The 22,315-nt window shown below is 47.7% G+C and overlaps 2 protein-coding genes across 7 annotated transcripts in view; both read right to left on the bottom strand.

The window, feature by feature from the left end:
* NDRG3 (NDRG family member 3) overlaps positions 1-4,533 on the bottom strand; it is a 66,303-nt gene extending 61,770 nt beyond the window's left edge. Inside the window, exon 1 of the mRNA XM_040981511.1 lies at positions 4,492-4,533. Within this exon, the coding sequence (XP_040837445.1) occupies positions 4,492-4,533 (42 nt within the window). The remainder of the gene's footprint in view (positions 1-4,491) is intronic.
* Positions 3,276-20,375, bottom strand: DSN1 (DSN1 component of MIS12 kinetochore complex). Of its 6 annotated transcripts, XM_040981515.1 has the most exons (11): positions 19,860-20,375; positions 18,178-18,226; positions 17,644-17,967; positions 15,463-15,536; positions 14,471-14,543; positions 9,884-9,971; positions 8,454-8,513; positions 7,185-7,259; positions 5,167-5,314; positions 4,492-4,579; positions 3,276-4,016 (listed from the first exon to the last, which is right to left on the bottom strand). In XM_040981515.1, exons 2-11 carry the CDS (start codon positions 18,209-18,211, stop codon positions 3,913-3,915), a joined length of 1,068 nt encoding a protein of 355 aa, XP_040837449.1. In that variant the 5' UTR covers positions 18,212-18,226; positions 19,860-20,375; the 3' UTR covers positions 3,276-3,912. The 6 variants fall into 6 exon arrangements, with proteins under 6 accessions (XP_040837449.1, XP_040837453.1, XP_040837447.1 ...); XM_040981519.1 differs by lacking the exon at positions 17,644-17,967; XM_040981513.1 differs by lacking the exon at positions 19,860-20,375 and having other exon boundaries at positions 18,178-18,598.
* Between the last annotated feature and the right edge of the window lie 1,940 nt (positions 20,376-22,315).

The following is a 22,315-nucleotide window of genomic DNA, read 5'->3' as shown; positions in this document are numbered from 1 at the left end:
TATAACATTACCTGACCCTTCACCTGGTGCATGTGGTAGGAGTCATATTTGAAATGGCTACACCCCCCCACACTTCTACCCCCAATCACTAGCACAAAGAGTTCATACATTGGAGTGGAATTTTTCTGGAAATCACCAAAGGTCCACTTTTTTTTCTAATTCTACATAAGAGCGCTCTATCCCCACAGCAGCCATCCAAGTACTGGGGCCATCCTCAGCAGGCTTCCCAGCCACATCAGAGGAAGCTGGCTCGTAAGCCAAGCAGGTAGGACTCAACTCTGATAATGGGATTGTCAGAGTGGCAATTAGTGGCTTAAATTGCTGTGCTCCCAAACCAAATTGTTACCTTTGAGATTGAACACAAATAGACAAAAAATGCAATATAATATCACAAATAAAATGGAAAAAGTTATAATCACCCTTGGGGAGAAGTGAGTCTCATTTCACAATTGAGGAAAAGAAGATTGCCTGCAAACTCTACATTCTTTCCATTGTATTACACTGCTTCTCAAAAGAGGAAGCAATTAACACCACTCCTGCTTAAAATATATATACACACACATTTGAATGAGCTAGAGGAAGTCTTCCATCCACTGGCTCACTCCCTAAATGGTTTCATTAGTGACGGCTGGGCCAGCTTGAAGCCAAGTGGTTGTTTTTATTTTTTTTTTTTGAGATTTTTATTTTATTTTATTGGAAAGGCAGATATACAGAGAGGAGAGACAGAGAGGAAGATCTTCCATACGATGATTCACTCCCCAAGTGAGCACAACGGCTGATGCTATGCCAATCCGAAGCCAGGATCCAGGAAGCTCTTCCAGGTCTCCCACGTGGGTGCAGGGTCCCAAAGCTCTGGGCCGTCCTTGACTGCTTTCCCAGGCCACAAGCAGGGAGCTAGATGGGAAGTGGAGCTGCTGGGATTAGAACCAGTGCTAATATGGGATTCAAGCATGTGCAAGGTGAGAACTTTAGCCACTAGGCTACTGCACTGGGCCTGATAATCTGTTATTCTTCCAACCTTACTTTTGCTTAGGCACAGTGAGATAAATCTTGTCTTCGGGATTCATTTTTCAAATGTCTACAGCAGTAGGGCTGGGCTACACCAAACTCAGGGGACCAGAACTCAATTAGATCTCTCATGTGAATGACAGGACCTCAACAACCTGCTCCCTCCCAGAGTGCATGCTACTAGGAAGCACTGGATTGGCAGTGGAGGAATCAAGAGAACTAGGCATTCTGATAAGGCAGATGTCCTAAATGGATTCCGAACCAGTGTACCAAACCACCACTGCTAAAGGTGATATGCTCACCTTGTTGCAGACACCATGGGCAACACAGGCAGTGCTGCCCCACTCATCCACTGCCAACACCCAGCACAAGCTGCCATTCCTCCCACGTCCCACGGCAGGAGCCTAATGCTCTCACATCTACACGTTGCTGCCTTGTTTTCCACACAGCATCTGCAGCTATCTTTTAAAAATGAGTTGTGACCCTCCCGTGCAGGACTTCTAATAACCTTCCACTTGTTCTTCCTCCAAGTCGCCGCTCTACTGGTGCTCGGTGCTCCTGTCTAATCTGTTAAAGATCCCAGAATGCTCCACTTTTTTTGTTTCAACTTTTAAATTGTTTATTTATTAAAATGGGTAATACCATTGTTTCCACACTAATATCATTTTTTCCCTGTATCTGGGGTCAGGGGAGAAAGAAAGGGAAAAGCCCCACCCAGCCTCCCACCCATCCCAGGTCCCCAATGTGAGGCACGCTCCAAGAGTCCTGCTCATGCAGTTTCATAGTTCAACAGTTCTGAATTGCTGCCAATCTCGCCGTTCCAATCACGATGAAACCCACTCAGAATCCACTGGCTGACATAGTCTCTCCATGGTTGGAGTTCTGAGATCAGCAGTTCAGTTGGAGGGATCTCCAAAGAAACTTCATCTGAGATGATCCCAAACCTGATTCTGTATGGATTTGCCAGTACAGGGAGCTGGGAGCCATCCCCAACCCCAAGGTCCAGACCCTTCTCAGACTCATCCTGCCACAAGGTGGAGCTAGGACTTGAATCCAGTTCCCAAGGTTCCCTCATGGTGCACTCACCCTTAGGGAAGATCTTTCTTGGGCCTGGAGAAAGCCAAGGACTCATCACTGCCTTTTGGCAGTGGCTTTGGCCTGAGTCCCCAGCCTTGGATCTGGCCCAGCAGGGGTACCCCTCACAGCTGCCACACTGCCGGGAGCTGCAAGCTGCCCCCAAACCCAAGGCCCAGACCCCCAGAACGCTCCACTTTTGCCTCTCATCTTCAGCCTTTGAAAATGTTTCTCCTTTTGTCTGAAATGCTCAGTTTAGCACTCTCCTTCCCAATTCAGCTTCCGTGGAGTTTCTTTTTTGTTCAGGGGACATGAACCAGCAGACAGATCTTTTTCTTGGGCCAGGTGTGGTAGCCTAATGACTAAAGTCCTTGCCTTGAATGCCCTGACATCCCACGTGAGCAATAGTTCTAATCCCCGGCAGCCCCACTTCCCATCCTGCTCCCTGCTTGTGGCCTGGGAAAGCAGTCGAAGACAGCCAAAAGCCTTGGGACCCTGCTCTCACATGGGAGATCCGGAAGAAGCTCCTGGCTTTGGATTGCTCAGTTCCGGCCACCGTGGCTGCTTGGGGAGTGAATCAGTGTATGGGAGATCTTCCTCTATTATCTCTCCTCTCTATATATCTGACTTACTAATAAAAATTAAATAAACCTTAAAAAATGTTTCTTGTCTCTCCTCTCTGTATTTCTGCCTTCCCAATAAAATAAAATTAAAATTGATTTTGACTCAATGAAACAAGTTTTCTCCCATTCGTGAGAAAAATAAGCAACTTTAAGTTAGTATATGTCTCAATAATAAATATGAAAGCATAACCCCACAGTACTGTTCACTTTATATTGACAAATAATCATATTTTGTTAAGCCCTCCCTGCTTTCCAAAGTTTTCACATATATGGGGTGGGTATTTGCTACAGCAGTTGTCACTTGGAATGCTCACAATCAGTGGCTGGGTTTAGATCCCAGCTCTGCTGACAATCCCAGATTCCTATTAATGTGTATCTGAAAAACAGCAAATGACAGCTCAGAATTTTGTGTCAGCCACCCACCGGGAGATCCGGGCTGAGGTGTCTCTGGCTTCTGCCCCAAGACTTGAGCCACTGAGGGCATATGGGGAATGAACCAGAGACAGGAGTCGTGTGTTCTCTCAAATAAATAGTAAATGAAAAACTATCATGCTCAAAACATAGACAGACAAGGGAAAGCTTTATTTGCATGCATTTGTACAATGTAGCTTACTCACAAAGAACAATTAAGAGCAGTACTGAGCTCCTTCTTGCCATGAATTCAGAATTCAGGCCAATTCGCTATTTTAACAGCCAACCAACCATTAAAAATGAAAGCACTGACAATATGGAGACACAGAGAATGAACGGAGTTGCCTTTAACTGGATACTTTGCACAGAGACAAGTACTTCCCAACAAAGCAGAGGAGACTCAACCTCTCACCTCCGAGCGCCTGCAGTGCTGCATCGGAAAACCAGTCTCATTCCTCTACGACCAGAGCCCAACTCAGCCCCTAAAACGTTTCACTGTACTTGGCCCTTAAGACCTCTGGATTGCATCAAAACCAAGGAACAGGATGAAGATTTCTAACAAGGTAGGATATCTGAGAAACTGGGCCTGTAGTTCCCATGGTGACCTAAAACAAGAAATTTTAGGCATTGTGCATATTTTTGGAAAAGGATCTCTACAGCATTTTTCTGAATGCATAATTTCATCACTTTCAGAAAAAGACCAGGTGTCCCACAGTCTTCCCATTATTCTCAGGAGCAACAGGGCAATCTCCTGCCACAAGGCCGCCAGGTGCTGGGCTACTCTGGCCACCTGAGGTCACTGGTGAGGCCCTGAACAGTTCGTGGCCAGCGGGTTCTGCAGGTGAAGTTTGAGCAGCTTCCGAGCTGGAGAGGAATCTAACTGTTGCGTGCTTTTCTTCTCTGCAGAGGAAAGGAGCCAACCCATAAGTTTCAATTGAATTCACATTGCATTTACTGAGAACTGAAATGTGTGGTCACTATGCCAGTGACAGAAGGGCATCCCACTGACAGAGGGCAGTCATTACTATGACCACAACACACCTGACAGAGAAGGAAGATGTGTGTAGCACCTAACGGTGGGCTAGAGAAACAGAAGCAGCTGTGACACAATGCCCACTACGCGGTGCATGCATGAAACATGAACAGGAATGAGGCAATGGGTATTTAAGCCTCATTTCACTGAAGCCACAACATACTTGTGGGCAATTTTTCTCAGGCAACTGTACTTTTGTGAAATTTATACTAAGAAGTTCTCACTGACCCAGAATACCCACAACATCCGATATACTGGGGGAAAAACACAAACCACCTGAGAGGTCCTGCCCTCTGCTCTCCCAAAGGCTGTCACACAGCCAACAGCCAGACAGGCACTCACCGAGCTGCACTGACACCTTCTGGAGGCACTGGGTACTCTCATCCATGAAGGCCCGTAGCTGCCACATGGATCCTTGCAGCTCGTCCATCTGCAGACCAAAGGCAGTGGTGAGCCACAGAGCGCCAGGCTTCTCCGAGGCTCCCAGGCCCACTCGCATGCTCCTACTTGGGAGCCTGGGCTTATGTCATCTCAGCCTCAAACACTGCATCACACACTTGATGTCTGCTCCACCAGAGCCCCATACTTCCCCAGGCTGTTCCATGACCCCAAGGTCACAGACCTCCACCAACACAAACCTGGCACCTTCCATGAACTCTGCCCACAGTGGGAGAGACAGAACGAAATCCTCCATCCATTAGTTCATACTCCAAATGGCCACAACAGCCAGGACTGGGCCAAGCCAAAACTAGGAGCCAGATCTCTACCAAGGGATCCTATATGCATGACTAGGCTCCAAGCACTGGACCATCTTTGGCTGCTTTTCCAGGTGTATTACCAGGGAGTTGCATGGATTGGAAATGCAGAATTGCCAGGACTCAAACCAGGCTCTGTTATGGAAAGAACACATCCCAAGAAGCGTCTTAACCCACTACTAACACCCATCCTATTGAGCTTTTAATTTCTAAGGATGACTGGGTATTAAAGCTGAGTAGCAGGTAAGCATGAGAGACTTACCACCAATTCTACACAATCAACAGTTCTGTTCTGGTCCTTCAGGATGTTTTGGTAGTCGGGTTTTGAATTGAGAACTTCACTCTGCGAAGACCCAAGATATGCCGCAGCATCCACTCTGACTTCAGTAATTTTGCTTTCAGTTGATCCTCTTTAAAAAAATAAAATCCAAGATTCCATTAAAGATTGCCTTAATTTATTACTTTTCATTTTATTTGGAAGGCAAGAGACCAAGACAGACAGATCTTCTATCCACTGGTTCACGTAAATGCCTGTAACAGGCAGGGCAGGGTAGGACTGAAGCCAAGCCCCTGAAGTCCATCTCAATCTCTCACGTGGTGGCACAGCCCCAAGTTCCTAAGCCATCACCTGCACTCCAAGAGGCACATTAGCAGGAAGAGGGAATCGGAGGGCAAGCCAGGACCTGAACCCAGGCACCTTGACATGAGTGGGAGGCAGACGTATCAAACACTGCACCAAAAATTCCTCACAGCAAATATTCCCTTTAAAATAATTTCCTATGAGCTTGAATCAATGTCTTACCTTTCCATAAATCTATAGACTTTTATTAATAAGAGGCTCTAAAACATGCTTCTAGTATTGATGTTTTCATATCACTGTACTGAGGAAATACTGGAAACTCGGTTGACCTTACGTAACAATGAAGTCCTTAGACAGAAAGGGCGCAGCGGTAAAGTGAGGCCACCATAGCTTCTATTCTGAACTTGATGTCTGTCATGATTTACAAAGAAATGATGTCCCCTTCAATTATCTTGATGATGAAAGAGAATGGAGTTCATGAAAACTCGTAATAACTCTTACAACAACTTCCACTATTTACCAACAAGTGTTTAGTAGGGGCTAGACATGATTAGGCACTTTCCATTCAAGGTCATTTTTAAAAAAAGGTTTATTTATTTTTATTAGAAAGGCAGATATACAGAAAGATCCTTCGTCTGCTGGTTCATTCCCTAAGGGGCCGAAACAGCTGGAGCTGAGCTGCTTTGCAGGAGCCAGGAGCTCCTTCTGGGTCTCCCATGCAGGTGCAAGGTCCCAAGGCTTTGGACCATCCTTGACAGCTTTCTCAGGGCACAAGCAGGGAGCTAGAAGTGAGGTGAAACAGCCAGGACCAGAACCGGGACATAAATGGGATGCTGGTGCATGCAAGGCGAGGACTTTAGCCACCAGGCTACTGTGCCAGACCCCATTCAAGCTCATTTAACACAAGAACACAGTGAAGTATATTATCCTTATTTTCAAATGAAGACCCTCAGACTCAGAACCAGGAGGCATGTTCAAAGTCACAAAACTAAGGAGTGTTCAGTTACGAGCTAAACAGAGACAATTTGCTTTCAGAAATATTCTCCTTAGCATAAAAGCTTTGTTTTTCATAAATTTTTATTTATTTGTATTCTATGTAAAAGACATAGAGGAGGAAAGGAAAGGGGAGGGGAGGCAGAGGGAGAAGAGAGGAAGAAGGATGGAAGGAAGGAAGAAATCTTAAAGCTTCAACCACCGGTGTGCACATTCAGCTACACGAAAAGCTGGCACAGCCATAGCTGCATCATTTCAACAGCCGAGCAGCCTCTCATTACACCCTTCCCCATCGCTTCCTTGCCTGTATTTGTGTCTCCACCAAGGCTCTGGCCAGGGGTGTCATCCCAGAGCAGCAGCTCAAAGGCCACACTGTCGTTAGAGTCCCCAGACCATTGTTCTGACGCAGTCTCAGGTTGCCAGGCACAAGCAGAGATGCGCCTGTCTCCTCCAGGATGTCACACAGCTGCCAAGGACACAGAACAGAGACAATCCTGTTCTTGTTCTGACACCAGTGGCAGCAGCTCGCTCTGACTTCTCCCTCGTTGACCATTTATGGTCAGAGTGCTAATCTACACTTTCCTGACGAGTTGACTGGCCTGTGAAAAGGAATTCATCATGCAGCCTGGGCTCAAAGAACGGAGTTAAACAGAAGCTCAATCCCACATGGTAAAAAGAGTTTCCCATTTCCAGAGCCCACATCTAACCTGGATACGGTCTCCTGAGCATCCTTCTGGTAGTGCAGCAAGAGCTGATCCCATGTTTCGCGTTCTGAAGAAAATCTACAGAATCAGGGGAAAAGTTAGCTGATCACCTCATTCTGAATCACTCAGGGCAACAGTAAGCACATTAGGCATATAATCTGGGTATAAAACAAATAAAAAGGTCATTAAAGGATTAGAAAGCATAGCTGATTCAGAGGCTATTAATTTGAGCAAATCAAAATGAGTGCTTAAAATCAAACGCACGTCCTTATTCCCTAGGTTCCATTCTGTGAACCTGGCATGCAGCAGAGCACACAGCGATCTGGACATGTGGGTGGGCACAGGGGAAAGCTGCTGCTTGGGATGCCCATTTCCCACAATGGAGTGTCGCCTTTCAGGTATGTGAAAATAGGAACTTTAAAAAAGAAAAAAAATCAACAAATGCCAATTGTTTAAAAGAATTCGCAGAAATGAAGAAAAGCTCAATCCACAGCTTCTTTTATTTTTATAAAAAGGTTTATTTTTATTGCAAAGTCAGATATACAGAGAGGAAGATTCTCTGTCCAAATTCTTACACTTGAGATACATCTTTATTAACCCACAGTCTAAAGTGTTGCTTTTTTTTTTTTAATTGGAAAGGCGGATATACAGAGAGGAGAGACAGAGAGGAAGATCTTCTGTCCGATGGTTCACTCCCCAAGTGACTGCAACAGTCCAGAGCTGAGCCAATCCAAAACCAGGAGCCCGGAGCTTCTAGGTCTCCCATGCAGTTGCAGGATCCCAAGGCTTTGGGCCGTCCTGGACTGCTTTCCCAGGCTACAAGCAGGAAGCTGGATGGGAAGCGGGGCTGCCGGGATTAGAACTAGTGCCCATATGGGATCCTGGTGCGTTCAAGACGAGGACCTCAGCTGCTAGGCCATGACGCCGGGCCTAGAGCCTTCTTTTATACACAGATCTTTTCTTTTTTTTAAGATGCATTTGTTTAGAAAGAGTTCAGAGATACTCAACTGCTTTTTCCAGGCCATTAGCAAGGATCTGGATCAGAAATGGAGCAGTCAGGACTAGAAACAGCACCCATATGGGATGCCAGCACTGCAGATGGCTGATTTGACCTCTGTTTCACAATGCTGGCCACCTGACACAAAGCTTGCTAACTTTTGCTTTTGAAGCACAATGTTTACTATTAATTTTATCCATGTTTAGTCATTTTACCAGATGGAGAATGAATTTAGATAAAAAAAAAAAAAAAACCACACACTCATTTTCACTTACTTTGCTATATATTCCTTCATCTCAGCCACTGAAGTCTCCAGAGATAAATCTGACATTTTTCTGCAAAACGAAAAATAAGAGAATTAGGAGATTAACACAAATCTTTAAAAGCATGTGCCTTTAATAGGCTTTGTGCAAGTTTAATGACACTAAAACATGTTCATATTACTTACTTATTTAAAATGTATTCATTTAATTGAATGGTACAGAGATAAGGGGAAAGAGGAAAAGGAGCGAGAATCGCTGCCCTCGACCTCGTAGCAACAGCAACACTGGGGACCCTGCAGCCACGTCTGGTGCCGGAGCAGGGCTCCCTGGGCCCTTGCCCCAGGGGCCTCCCGACTCCTCAGCTTTCCGTTTTAGGGTTGTCTTTTTTTTTTTTTTATGTAATCCCCAATTACTGGCAGGACAAATATTGGTGCCTGATTGACCTTCTGGAGGAACCACCAATTGGGCAATGCTGATAGTTCTGCAGGTCTCTCATACCAGGTGGCTGACACAGACCTGAATCACCCTTTGTCTTTTCTGGCCAAGTCCTGCTCCAAGTTCTCTTTGTCTCAACACAAAGCTTAAAACCACTAAAGGTCTCTGTACATTTAACCTCCAACTGACATCTCCTCAGGTCAGCACTGTTCTTCTGGATTCCTATTGCTACCTGAAATCATTATTTCTTTTGGATTTGATGTCTTCTCTATACAATGCTGAACATATCACCATACCCCAGCATGAGGTGATGCTCGCTGGCTGTTGGGTGAATCAACAAGTGTTTAATTCTCATTGGGCTCAATTTAACTGCAACTGAGGACAGAAGATAAAAGCTGTGAGGCTGGCTTTGTGGCATAGCAGTAAAGCTACCAGTGCCAGTTCGCGTCCTGGCTGTCACACTTCTGATCCCGCTTCCTGCTGATATCCTTTTTTATTTTTAAAGATTTATTTATTTTCATTACAAAGTCAGATATACAGAGGAGGAGGAGAACAGAGAGGAAGATCTTCCGTCTGATTATTCACTCCCCAAGTGAGCGCAACAGTCGGTGCTGTGCCGGGCTGAAGCCAGGATCCAGGAACTTCTTCCAGGTCTCCCACATGGGTACAGGATCCCAAAGTATTGGGCCATCTTCGAATGCCTTCCCAGTCCACAAGCAGGGAGCTGGATGGGAAGTGGAGCTGCCAGGACTAGAACCGGCGCCCATATGGGATCCTGGCACATTCAAGGCGAGCACTTTTTAGCTGCTAGGCCATGCCACCAGGCCCTCCTGCTGATATCCTGGGAGAAGCAGTAGAACGTGACCCAAGTCATGGGTCACCTGGGAGACCTGTAGGAAGCTTCCAGCTCCTGGTATTAGCCTGGCCCAGCCCTGGCCATTGTGGTCAACTGGGAAGTGAAGCAGCAGAGTATCGACTTTCAAACAAACAAAAGGAAGTGCTCTTACCCTTGTGAATCCTCAAAACATTTTTGTAGAGTCCCATCACTTTCTAGTTTGTCTGTGAACTGTTTCAATTCTTCGGAAAGAGAAGACACTGGAGACAATAAGTTTATGTGTTATAAAATAATGCAGCCTTCACAAGGGGATACTGACAGAGACACAACGTCCTGAAGGTGGTCTCAGTTCTGGGCCCACCACTGCATTCTGGCTCCCCAGCTGGCTAAGCAGGCAGAGAGACTGCATCTTTTGTTCTCTGGCAAGTACAGATAAGATGTGAGGCAACCTCTTTTCTTGACATTTACAAGAAGTGTTTTTCTGTCTGACCAGTGGAAAAGCCACCAAGAAGCAAATCTACACTGACAAGTGCCTCTGTGCCAAGGAACTGTTGGCCTGGAAGAGAAGACGCTGCCCAAGGCAGGCAGCAGGGCAGGGAGAACCAATAGAGGCAGGTAACACATTACAAGGAGAGGTGAGGACAGGTCTCTGTGGCCCCGAGAGTCCACCAGTAAACTCAGCTCAAGATCAGAGGGGTGCAGTTACATGAATTAGCTATCATGATAACCCTGACGTACCTAATTATGGGAATGGTACAACCTGAGAAAAACTATTTCGATCTGTGTCGTTTAAGTGGGGAAACCTGGATGTTTCTGACAATGGATGACTATGCAGGAATATCTCCTAGAAAGCTAAAAATTGATTCCTGGAAAAGAATACTATAAGTTCTAACACAAACAACTAATTTCTTTATGATATAAAGAGTATATATGCCACAAGTCAATATAAAAGAGCCAGTGTCCCAATAAATGAACAAAGGATAAACACAGGTAATACACAGAAAACAAGCAACAAATGGCTCAAAAAATAACCAAAGAAGGGCCTGGAGCGATGGCTCAAATGCTAGTCCTATGGAAAGCTACACACTGGCATACAATTGGCAGACGTGGGGGCAAGACCAGGCTGAATCTGTCCACATCATCCACTGGCAAATCCAGGCACCAGTGTGGGTCGACCCAGGTTCGGTCGCAACAAAGACTAGTGCACAATATGGAATGCCGAGGTGAGGTTGCCTGTACCAGAAGGGACCGCAGCGCCCAACCAGCCTGAGATTAAGCAAGGAAGTGGGCAGAGCTGGCAGGGGAATAAGGGAGGGTTCCTTTGCAGGACAGCTACTTCCGCAGGAGAGCATGAGCTGGGATGGGGGCAGACCAGACTAGGCAGAGCTACCACACCTGTGCGCCTCATGTGGACTAGATCAGGGAAAAGCCGGGCTGGGCGGATTATTCCTACTGGTGCAAACAAAATTAAAGTGGGCGAGGGTTGTTTGGGCTTAGACGCAGCATCAGCTGGAATCTGGGAGTGGGAGAGGCCTGGGAGGGAAATAGTGGGCTCATCCCTCTTGGGTCACCACTTCCACAGGAGGACATAAAACTAAGATAGCGGCTGGGGTGGAATGGGGTGTGGGACAGACTGGATTACTGCTACACTTACTGGCAAACCAGGGTAGGGGGTGGGCCTGGTGGGGGTTATTGTGGGTCGCTCCAACTAGGCTGCAGCTCCCACTGGTTTATGTGAGGGCCAAGTATGTGCTGGGCAGAACCAGGCTGGACTGCAACACCCATTGGTTCCAGCGGAAGTCCGAGTGAGAACAGAACCAACCCAGCAATTGCAACCACCAGCTGATTGGAGCGATGGACGGTGCCAGGCCCTGTACTTGTTAGCACATACAAGAAGTTTCTTTGGAGATCTTCCTAATCAAATGCTGGACTCAGAACCCTGACGAAAAGGAGAGAAGACGGAACAGGTCAACCAACCATCTCCGCTATGGTGGACTATGTCAATCAGTGGATTCTTCAAAGACCGCATAGTGCTTGGAGTGGCAAGATTGACAGCGATTCATAACTGTGGCAATATCAAAACCACTTGAGCAAGAACCTCAGAGCATGCCCTACATCCAGGACCTGGGGAGGGTGGGAAATTGGGTGGGCCTTCTCCCTTAATACCCCCCTTTAAACATGAAGGTAACAATATGGAAAACATACTAGTCTTATCCACTTTCCTATAGCCCTTGAACATTCTTACCCTAATTAACTATGTAAAGAATGTTAAAATAAAATTTTATTAAAAAAAAAAAAAAAGCTAGTCCTTCATTTCCAAGTGCCTGGATCCTTTATATGCGTCAGGTTATAAAGTGGAGCCCTGGCTACTCCACTTCTGATCCAGCTACCTACTTATAGCCCAGGGGAGCAGTGGAGGATGGCTGAAAAACTTGGGACTCTGCACCCGAGTAGGAGACAAAGAAGCTCCTGGCTCCTGGCTTCAGATCAGTTTAGCTCCAGCCACTGCAGTCATTTGGGCAGTGAACCAGAGCATGGAAGATCTTTCTCTCTGTTTCTCCTCTCTGTAAATCTGCCCTTCCAATAAAAACAAATAAATCTTTAAGTAGAAAGTATGTATTAAATGAAAATGCCTACCAGCACGGTAGACTAATAACTAAAATTCTTGCCTTACACATGCCATATGGGCACCGGTTCAAATCCTAGAGGCGATGCTTCCCATCTAGCTCATTGCTTGTGGCCTGGGAAGGTAGTAGAGGATGGCCCAAAGCTTTGGGAGCCTGTACCCGTGTGGGAGACTTAAAGGAGGCTTCTAACTCCTGGTTTCAGATTGGTGCAGCTCCAACCATTGTGGCTACTTGGGAATGAATCAGTGGACAGAAGTTCTTTTTTGTCTCTCCTCCTCTCTGTATATCTGATTTGCCAATAAGAAAAAGTTTTTAAAAACAAACAAAAAAGCTCCAGAGGATAGGTAGCATGTGGAATGGTGGATCAAGCCACCACCTGCCAACCTGGGCCACCTGTGAGTGTGGTTCAGCTGCCAGCTCACCCACCTGGCACAGTGGGAAGGCCTGAGCACTTACCAGGCTCCTGTTACCTATGTGGGAGACCCAGGAGTCCCAAGCTCCTGGCTTCTGTCTGGCCCCATCCTGGCTATTGTGGTCATTCGCAGTGTAAACCAGCATAAGATAGCTCTCTAATCAGCCTTTCAAATAAAACCTTAAAAAAATTAAAACTATAACATATCTTCTATATCACCTATCAAGTAATAAAATTACAAAGTCTGATAAGAAGGTGAGACAAATATTGCCAGGGAGAGAATGGACTGATCCCATCTTTTAGGAAGGCGACTGGCAAACCAATTCCAGAAATTTATCTTACTTTTACTTGTAAATGTGCCAAAAAGCTTTTGTTATTACCATGACTAAATTATTCACGGCAATGGCAACAGACGGGGAAAAAGCCTAAAAGTCACAGTAAAGAAATGGATAGATATGGTTCGAGTCCTTACTGCTCTGCTTCCCATCCAGCTCCCTGCTAATGCACCTGGGAAAGCAGCTGAAGATGACTCGTCTCCCCGCACCTGTGTGGGAGACCTGGCTGAAGCTCTTAGCTCCTGGCTTCAGACTGGCTCAGCTCTGGGTGTTACAATCTGGAGAGTGAACCAGCGAATGGAAGATCTCTCCATCTCTCCTCTTTGTACAATTCTTCCTATGTAACTACCAAAATGTCACAACTTTGTGTGAGAAGAAATAAGCTGCAGGATTTTTAACCTAACAATTTAAGGAAAAGTACACAGGGTACATGTTTATATAATTTTCAGATGATTCTTTAAAAAGATTTACTTATTCTTATTGCAAAGTCAGATATACAGAGAGGAAGGGAGACAGAGAGGAAGATCTTCCATCAGTTGATTCACTCCCCAAGTGCCTGCAACAGTGAGAGCTGAGCCAATCCCAAGCCAGGAGCCTGGAGCCTCTTCTGGGTCCACCACAGATGCAGGGTCCCAAAGCCATGGGCCGTCCTCCACTGCTTTCCCAGGCCACAAGCAGGGAGCTGGATGGGAAGCGGGGCCTTGGGGATTAGAACTGGCACCCCATGGGATCCCGGTGCATGCAAGGTGAGGACTTTAGCTGCTAGACTACCACACTGGGCCCTTTAAATGTTTCTTGTTTGTTTGTTTTTTACTTCATTTTTATTTGAAATGCAGATTTACAGAGAGAAGGAGAGAAGAAAGAAAGAGCTCTTCCATCTGCTGGTTCACTCCTAACATGGCCCCAACAGCCAGAGGTGAGCCAGTTTGAGGCCAGAAGCTTTTGGGTCTCCCAAGTGGGTACAGGGTTCAAGCACTTGGTCCATCCTCTGCTGCCTTCCAAAGCCAAAGGCAAGGAGCTGAAGCGGAACTGGAGCAGCAGGAACTTAAATTAGCATCTGTATGGGATGCACTGTTCTGGCCCCTGTATTTGTATGAATGTAATGAATGTTTGGGAAAGGAATAAATATGTCTGCAAGGTTACATGAGAAACTGGTTGTTGTAGCCTGTGGGAGAAGCTGGGACTCAGGGAGGCTTGAAAGCAAGGATTGCCTTTCACTTCCATACCTTTCAATATTCTTATAAACCAATTCACCAGCACCAGGAGGTGGTCTGACAAGGCAGTCGCCCCCATGCATGAGGGTGCTTCCGGCTAAGCTGAATTGACCTGCAGGGAGGGGACAGCTCAGGAGCAGCCTGCCCTCGGCTGTTAGGGAAGCTACTCACCTTTCACCCTGAAACTTTCCAGACTGAAGCCCTCGGTGTCCTTCAGGAAAGGCTCAAGCTTCTCAACAGCGAACTACAGAAGGAAGAGCAGCTCCAGTGTGACAGTGACAACATTCCAGGCCAGCCTAACTTTACAATGGGTAAAAAATATCACACCCAACAGGATTTAATTTTTAAGCCTAGGATTTTCTTTATTGTGAACAAAGAGATCAGAAAAAAACCCTTTGCTACTCAGACTACACATTATGGTTTTTGGTTCAGAAGACCATCTAATTCACACTAAAGACTTGTTCAGCTACACGGACCTCAGCGCAGTAACCCCTCAATACCCACAGGATACTGGCTCCAGGATGCCCTGCAACCCCTACCCCCACACGGCACTGTGTCTGTGTAAAATCTATGCTTGTCCTCTCATATAACCTAAGTCACCACCACAACAGGGTGCTTACACAGTTTATTGTTTAGCAATAATAATAGAGGTCTGAACAGTCAGTACAGAAGCAACTTTTCCCCTAATACCTGTGATTTATACTTAGTGCCATCTGTAGATGAGCAAGTTCTAGGACTGCAGGGCCCACTATGCCAGTCAGCCATAACTTGAACTAAACACCAGAGATCGGACTCTGAGTCAGTGTGTGATAAGACTTTACAGACCTGTCGCCAGCTTGTGTCACCTCCACCCACTTCAAAAGGCCTCCCTCTGAGGCCAGTGGGCAAGATCCACTTCTACCGGGACATCTCTGACTGTTGGCTCCCAGGTCAACAGCAGTAGCAGCACCGACAGAATGGGGAGAGAACTTTGACTCATGAAGAAATCAGCTGCCAGGATAACATTTGGCTTTTAAATTAATCGCAGGGAGAAAAATATCTTTTAATCTTAGAGTTCTGAACACAATATTGATAGCTTTTGGAGGTCTCTACAACACCTGTTTAAACAAAAGAGGGGAGGGAAGAATGAACACAAAGCACTGCCCGGTCCCAAAACATCTCACCTGGAAACTGGAGCGCAGGAGACAGCCGAGCCGCTTGCTCTCATCCAGGCTGGCACTGATGGATCTGCTGAGCTCTAACACAGAACAGGCCACGGTTACTGAGGCAGACACTCACACAGTCGGCCAAGAACAAGACTGAAAACTGTCCTCCCTGAGGCAGGCCCAGTTACGGCCAGAAGCACCTTTCTCTGAATAAGGGGAAAATTCTAATTTTTCCAGGATCATTGAGATATAGTCTACCTACTGGTGCATCCAAATTTTTAAGAAATGCTATAGGAATTCATGCATTACATAAAACATCACTTTTTAAAAGAAGACAAATAAAAATAATTCAGTTTCTTTGTGATGACTCATGTTTACCATTCAAATGAAGAAAATGGGGACATTTGAGCAGACACTGAAGTGTGCTTTTAAAGACATCAACTTTTGAGTTCCATTTTACAAATGAGGAAGCTGAAGCTCTGAGGGAAAATGATTTGAGGTCAGAGATTGCTGGAGCCAGAATTCAGCCCCAAGTTCCTGAGTATTTGAGTATTCGAGCTCTTGAGTATTTATCTGAAAGACCATGCTCCTTCTTCCTAACGGCTTAATAGGAAGATTAATAACAAGTAATATGTGCCAAGCGCTTTTGACAGAAGGGCATCTGAATGCCCCATCTACCTGGGGCAGGGATCTTGCAGCTCCATTTTGATTGTACAAAGGCTGGGGAATAGGCAGCTTGCCAGAGGCCAACTAGCACATGATGCAGCTGATCTGGGCAGGGACGAGCCACGACTATACCACTGAGTCCTCAGACAACTCCGAGACAGTAGACTGTTCTCTCCATGTCCATTTAAAAACAATTACTACACGGCAGAGGAACACTGCTTTGAGGATTCAATTTCCAGAGAATTCATGTTGTTTTGCTCTCTAGTTCCAGCTGGCTGTTTTTAAAGGTTCTCTTCTCTCCAGGACTAATTCTCAATGCTAACAGTCCAGAAACAGGAAACTTCCTGTCTATAACCAAGGAAACCTGGCAGGTGGCCAGAAAAACCAATCTCATTACATGGGCGACTTTTTTCTGTTACATAGACATTTAACTCCAAATGCTCTGCAGAGCAAATGAAGGCAGGGCTAGTCTTGGGAGAATTATTACTGTTTTCTTGGCACGTATCAAGGAAAAAGTACAGGGCACCATGACAGCAGCTCAGTATGTTTTATTACCCAGATGTCCTGTTGTCCTTCAGACTGCTTATGAGTGAGGCAACACTTGCAGCTGAGACAGCACACTCCCCATGACAGGGCCTGGAGTTCAATCCCTAGACCAGGCTCCTGACTCCAGCATCCTGCCCACACAGGGCCCTGGGGGTCCGGGGAAGAGTGATGATGCCTCAAGTTCAACATGAGAGAGGTAGACTGAAATCCTGGCTCCTGGTCCCAGCCCCGGTCACTGAGAGCAGTGGCAGATGGCAGCTCTCTGCTTCTCTTCATAATAAATGTAGACAACTTTTACAGTAATGACAGCCGTTTAGCATTTTGAATGCTTCCTATGTGCCAAGTATTATACTGCACGTCAACTCTACTGCACACACAACCCTGTGAGACACCGCCTCACTCACATGTATGAGGCCCTTGCCACCACGGCAGAGAAGAGACCTGCTCAGGGTCGCACAGCAGCACCTCCTCCCCGGGCTACACCAGGCCTTCCACATCCTACGCAGCATCTGGATGCTTTCCAAGACGGTTAGTAACTCTAACTCCCACAAGTCACATTCAGATACAGCATCCCTGAAAAACCAGCTTTTCACTCTATTTTTACATGAGGCCTCCCACTGAGATGCTTCCACGTCTGAAGGCTAACCAGGCACCAAGCTTCCGCCTTCTGTCCTGCATTAGAGGAGGACAAGGCACAAAGTCTTGGGAAGGACTTTTTATTAATGCCTCTCCTACCAGCGGAGGCAAATAGTGAACAATCAGAAATCAGAATTTCTGTTCATGCCAGCTAATAGTAATGATCTCCATAGCAACCACACTGAACTCTTCCTAGGTGCCTTGACATCAGCACTTAGAACATCCCTGCATGCAGGTGGTCTTGGCTCTACTTCAAACACGAGGACACAGAGCTTCTCCACACTTCCTGCTGGTTCTCACTGCCTCTTTGCCGAGCTGGCACTGCATTGCCTTAGGCACCCAGCACCCCACCTGTGATGCCCTGGTGAAACGGGGCCAGGGACTTCCGCCGGTTCGTTCCCTTCATACTTGATCGCCGCCAGGACTGTCTCCTAGCTTGACGAGAGGAAGATGAGGGCTCTTGAGGGGACAGGTGCAGGAACTCTGACTGAAGGCCTTCCTGGCGGCTGAGGTCGCCACTTGACCATTTTTCAGGGCTAGACCCAGGATGAATTCTTTCCTTGGAAACATCCTGATTCACCTCCTGGGAGGAAGCTGACTCGGCAACCACTTCCGTGGGATTGACACTTGATTCCAACGGACGAGGACGGACATCAGACGTCACTGGCACCTCTTCTAGTGTTTGTCATTAAAACAAAACAAAACAAAACAAAAATCAAACCCACCACAATCAAGTTCTTGAGTAAAAAGGTGAAAAAATAAAATGCACAAGGATGTTCTCAGATCCCGGAAAGCCAAGAAAGCATTTCTACAAACACACGATGGGTGATTCCAAATTGGCCAGGAGCTAGACCCCAAGGCTGGGGTTTCCCTACAATCACTCACCTTCTACCACCTCTGATCTCGCCACTGAAGCCATTCTGAGTGGAGAACTCTGAAAACAAGAAAAAGGGGTCATCTGTCCTTTTCATTCAGCTCCCATTGCATCCGGCTTTCCAGGTTCCCCCAAAACGTCCTCACCCACCCCCTCTACAGAGCAGCTCTGACTCGGAATTCCCACAGAACTGCTAGGAAACTCATTCCTCTTATCAGTACCCCTACCTCATGTCCCAAGCAGTGCTGGACAAGTCTCTAACTCGGACAATCGCCTTATGATCAATCTGATCTTTCCCAAACTACAAAACTCACAACGTGGTCCTTTTACTCATTGTTCCGGGTTCTCCGGACCCCAAATCCTACCTGTTCTACTCCCAGGATCTCTAGGCCTTGCTTTCTCTCCCAGCTAAGTTCAGGTCTCCTCATTTCTGCCCCATCCTTCCCCCCCATTCTCTGTTCTCTCTACTACTTTTCCTGCATCCAACTTTCCCCTTCTAGAGGCAGAGGCCTTTCCAACGCTCACACACCCTCTCTCCTAGGCTGCTCCTAACCTAGCCACCTCCATACTCCTGCTAACTCCTGTTCCCTTGGCTACTCTGGAATCTTGGAACCCATCTGTCCTCCTTCTACAGGGTTGGCGGGGTGGGGTGGGGGTTTCCAAAAAGTTGATAAAGAATGTATGTTATTGGGGGGAAAAAACACCTCCGGGGTTTACATTCTTTGCCACACCAAGATAAACTGAATTTTTAAAAATCCCATTTCCCCACCAACATTCTGACGCCCCCTTATTATTTGTACAACTCTTCCTGCATGATGTGGCTTAAGAGTTTTCTCTGGGCTGGCTTGGTGGCACAGCGTATTAATCCTCAGCCTGCAGCACCAGTGGGTATCTAACATTTTCTTCCCCACTCCTCTGCAGGTAACTGTAGGCCCAGTTGGTTTCCCTAGCAGTACCAGCTGTCCAATGTTGACATGGCTGCCTCCGCCCCCTGATCCCACTGCATTTGCATTCCTTGTGCCTGTGGAAGACAACTGACTGGATGAAAGCAGGGACATCACCACTCAGCCACCACCCTTCCTTCCCAGCAGAAACTGGTGTGTGGGGCGTTTAGCTGAGGGACAAGGGACTAGAACTAAGACCCATCAAGAAAACAACATCCTCAGCCCCAACGGCTGTGTCCCACCTGGACAGTTAAGAAGGGTGACTGGTTAAAGCCCTTGATCTGCATCTCCAAGACCCCGTCTAGTCCTCTCTACCACTCTTGACAGGGGACATTTCGCAGACCAGGTGCCCGAGGCCCACAGGGAAGCACCAGGCCTAACCCAAACTTGTCACACCTCCAGCCGGCGGGGGAAGAGTGACGTTCGAACCCAGCCAGCCCTGTGACCACTCCCTTTCGACTTTTCCTAGCGTCTAAACTGCCCACTCCCCGCATGGACCGAAGGCGTGCCCTGCCCTCGGGGTTTGCTTTCACTCCAGAGGAGGTCGTAGCACTCTATCCACCCAGCCCAAGCCCCAGTGCCGGCGGGTCCAGCCACGGTCAAAGCAAGCTGGCTGCCGCGGGGCGAGCGGGCGCCCACCCGGAGAGAGGTCAGCGACTTCCTGTCCTCACAGAGACGCCCGTCCATGCCGCGGGGTGCAGGACCGCAGGACCCCCACTCTCTCCGCGGCTCCAGCTCACCCTGACTACCTGAGCCGCGGCCGCTGTCCTCCCAGGTGTGAGTCCGGTGGAGAGCCCGCCGTCTACGTCATCGCCGCGGCGTCCGAAACTCCCGCCAACGAAGGGCGCATGCGCGACTGTCAGCCTCTGGCAAACGCCCGCCCGGGATGCTGCGCGTGCGCACGCCGGTGTTCCACGTTATTGCCAGCCCCGCCTTCCCCGCCCCAGGCCTTTCTTCCCAGTGCGGTTAGTGGGGTCACCAATGGACGCTCGCCACTTCTTGCCCGGGCCGTCTCCTCTCAGATCCGCAACGCTGAGGTGTCCTTTTGTGCCAACGGTCGCTAAGCCTTTTCTAACAAAGGAAAAAAGCCCAAGGAGCTCATCACCTGCCACGCCTCCTTCCCAAACCGCTTGCAGGTGCACTGTCCACCCCACGTGGCTTGTGACCCCTGCTCCTCTGTTCAAACCGTTCCCTTTAGTCTGGGAAACTCTTCTCAGCTTTTCCTAGCAGAATTCTTAAAAAAAAAAAAAAAAAAAAGAAAAGAAAAGAAAGAAAAAGAAAAGCAAGGGGCCGGCGCGGCCTAGCAGCTAAAGTCCTCGCCTTGAACACACTGGGATCACATATGGGCACCGGTTCTAATCCCGGCAGCTCCACTTCCCATCCAGCTCCCTGCTTGTGGCCTGGGAAAGCAGTCAGGGATGGCCCAAAGCCTCGGGACCCTGCACCCACGTGGGAGATCTGGAAGAAGCTCCCAGATCCTGGCTTCAGAACGACACAGCACCAGCCGTTGGGGCGACTTGGGGAGTGAATCATCAAACAGAAGATCTTCCGTTTTGTCTCTCCTCCCCTCGTATATCAGACTTTGTAATGAAAATAAAATAAAACTTTAAAAAAAAGAAAAGAAAAGCAAGGAAGGAAAAGAAATTCTTTTGGTGGCTCCTCCATGACTGCAGACAAAACCTGACTCCCAGCACTCTCCTCCCCCAGCCCATTCCTCTTCAACCATTGGCCTCGCAGGCTCCAGAAAGCAGGCTGCTTTGTCAGCACCCAGCGAGAGAATACAGCACCACCCAAGCGTCTCCCAGCCTGAGCGTGGCCCCACCTTGAATTAAGAGCGGACCCCAAACAGGGCAGGGGAAGCTTGGGAGAACCATGGGTGAAGATAGTCATCTGTTCATAGCAGTTGTCTTGAGCAGGAGTTTGCTGGTGGTGCAGATGGCTAATATTTGCATCCCGCGGTTACAGTCTGCTGGCTCTCCCATCTGAAAGTAGAGATGTGCTCTTGGCCACCATATGCCACTTTCTGGGGGTGTACCCAGTTCCTCCTGTGCATTGCTTCCCACTGCTCAGTCCTTCATTTGCCAGCTGGCTGTTCCTGGGGGGTTGTTGAGAATGCTGCCCCTTGGAGCCCAGACCCTGTGCCTGCTGTCATGTGACCAGCCCCATGGCTACCTCCTGTCCACAGGATACACACAAACTCTCTCCGTACAAGGTCCTGGGTGGTTAGGCCCAGCCTCTGCTGGTTCCTCAGTTCTGTTCCACCCTTCCCACCAGGCTTTCATTCATGCTGTTACTTTTCCTGCACCACCTCCCCTCAGTTTTTCACTTGGAACACACCACTCTCCTCTTCATATGGCCAACCAGCCTCTACACCTCAGGTGTCAGTTTAGCTGTTGCTCTGGGCTGCCCCCTGCTGTTGCTCTCGGATTTCACATCTTCCAGGCCATTGATTACATCATCCTCAGTGCCCAGCATAGGCCTGCAAGTGAACTCTACAAAAACATGCCCCAATGTTTCCAAGATGGCCCCAGGGACCTTTGTTTACTGGCAATTGTGCCCTGTGTTGTCCTCCCACCCTGAAGCATGTTGCTTTATATAATCAACAAGATACTGCAGGGGACTGACAGTACTTCAAGCCATTGCCTCTGATGCCAGCATCACAAGTGACAGAGGGTAAAGTCCCAGATGCTCTGTTTCCCACCCAGCTCCCTGCTAACAAGCTTGGGAAAGCAGTAGAGAATGGTCCAAGTATTTTTGCCACTCCCACACACATAGGAGATCTGACTGGAGTTCCAGGCTTCAATTTGGTCCAAGAAGAAGTTAACCAAGGAATGGAACATTGCTGTAACTCTGCCTTAGAAGTAAGACTTGGCAGAGATGACAGTGTCTGATTATCAAAGCATGAAAAGTCACAATGAAAAGCATCGTGACTTCTGCCCTGCTCTCTCAGAGACCACTTGCTTAGGGCAGCAAGGGTCAGAGCTGGCTGCCCCATTGTGATGATGCCCAAGTAGTCCTTGGAGAAGTGCCCTGGTACCCTGCCAGCCATGTGAATTCACCACAGGATCTTCTCACCCCAGACATTCAAATAACTGCCACCTGATTGGCTTCCCAGGAGACCCTGAATCAGACCTATGGTGCTCCCAAGTTCCTGCCCCATAGCTTCTGTGACATAAAATTTTGGGATAAGTAATTACACTGCAAT

Source organism: Ochotona curzoniae, unplaced genomic scaffold, assembly GCF_017591425.1.
Source record: "Ochotona curzoniae isolate NIBS_2020 unplaced genomic scaffold, NIBS_Ocur_1.0 contig_3520, whole genome shotgun sequence".
Taxonomy (NCBI): Eukaryota; Metazoa; Chordata; class Mammalia; order Lagomorpha; family Ochotonidae; genus Ochotona; species Ochotona curzoniae.
The sequence above is the reverse complement of the archived record's forward strand: the minus strand, read 5'-3'. Positions and strand labels throughout refer to the sequence as shown.

Excerpts from the sequence above, each read along its gene's own strand:
- DSN1 (XM_040981513.1), bottom strand. The coding sequence starts at position 18,250 with ATGACCCCTTTTTCTTGTTTTCAGAGTTCTCCACTCAGAATGGCTTCA. Across the intron at positions 9,972-14,470 it reads GGAAAGTTTCAGGGTGAAAG|TGTCTTCTCTTTCCGAAGAA; the intron begins GTGAGTAGCTTC and ends TATTGTCTCCAG. Across the intron at positions 4,580-5,166 it reads TTGATTGTGTAGAATTGGTG|ATGGACGAGCTGCAAGGATC; the intron begins GTAAGTCTCTCA and ends TTTGGTCTGCAG.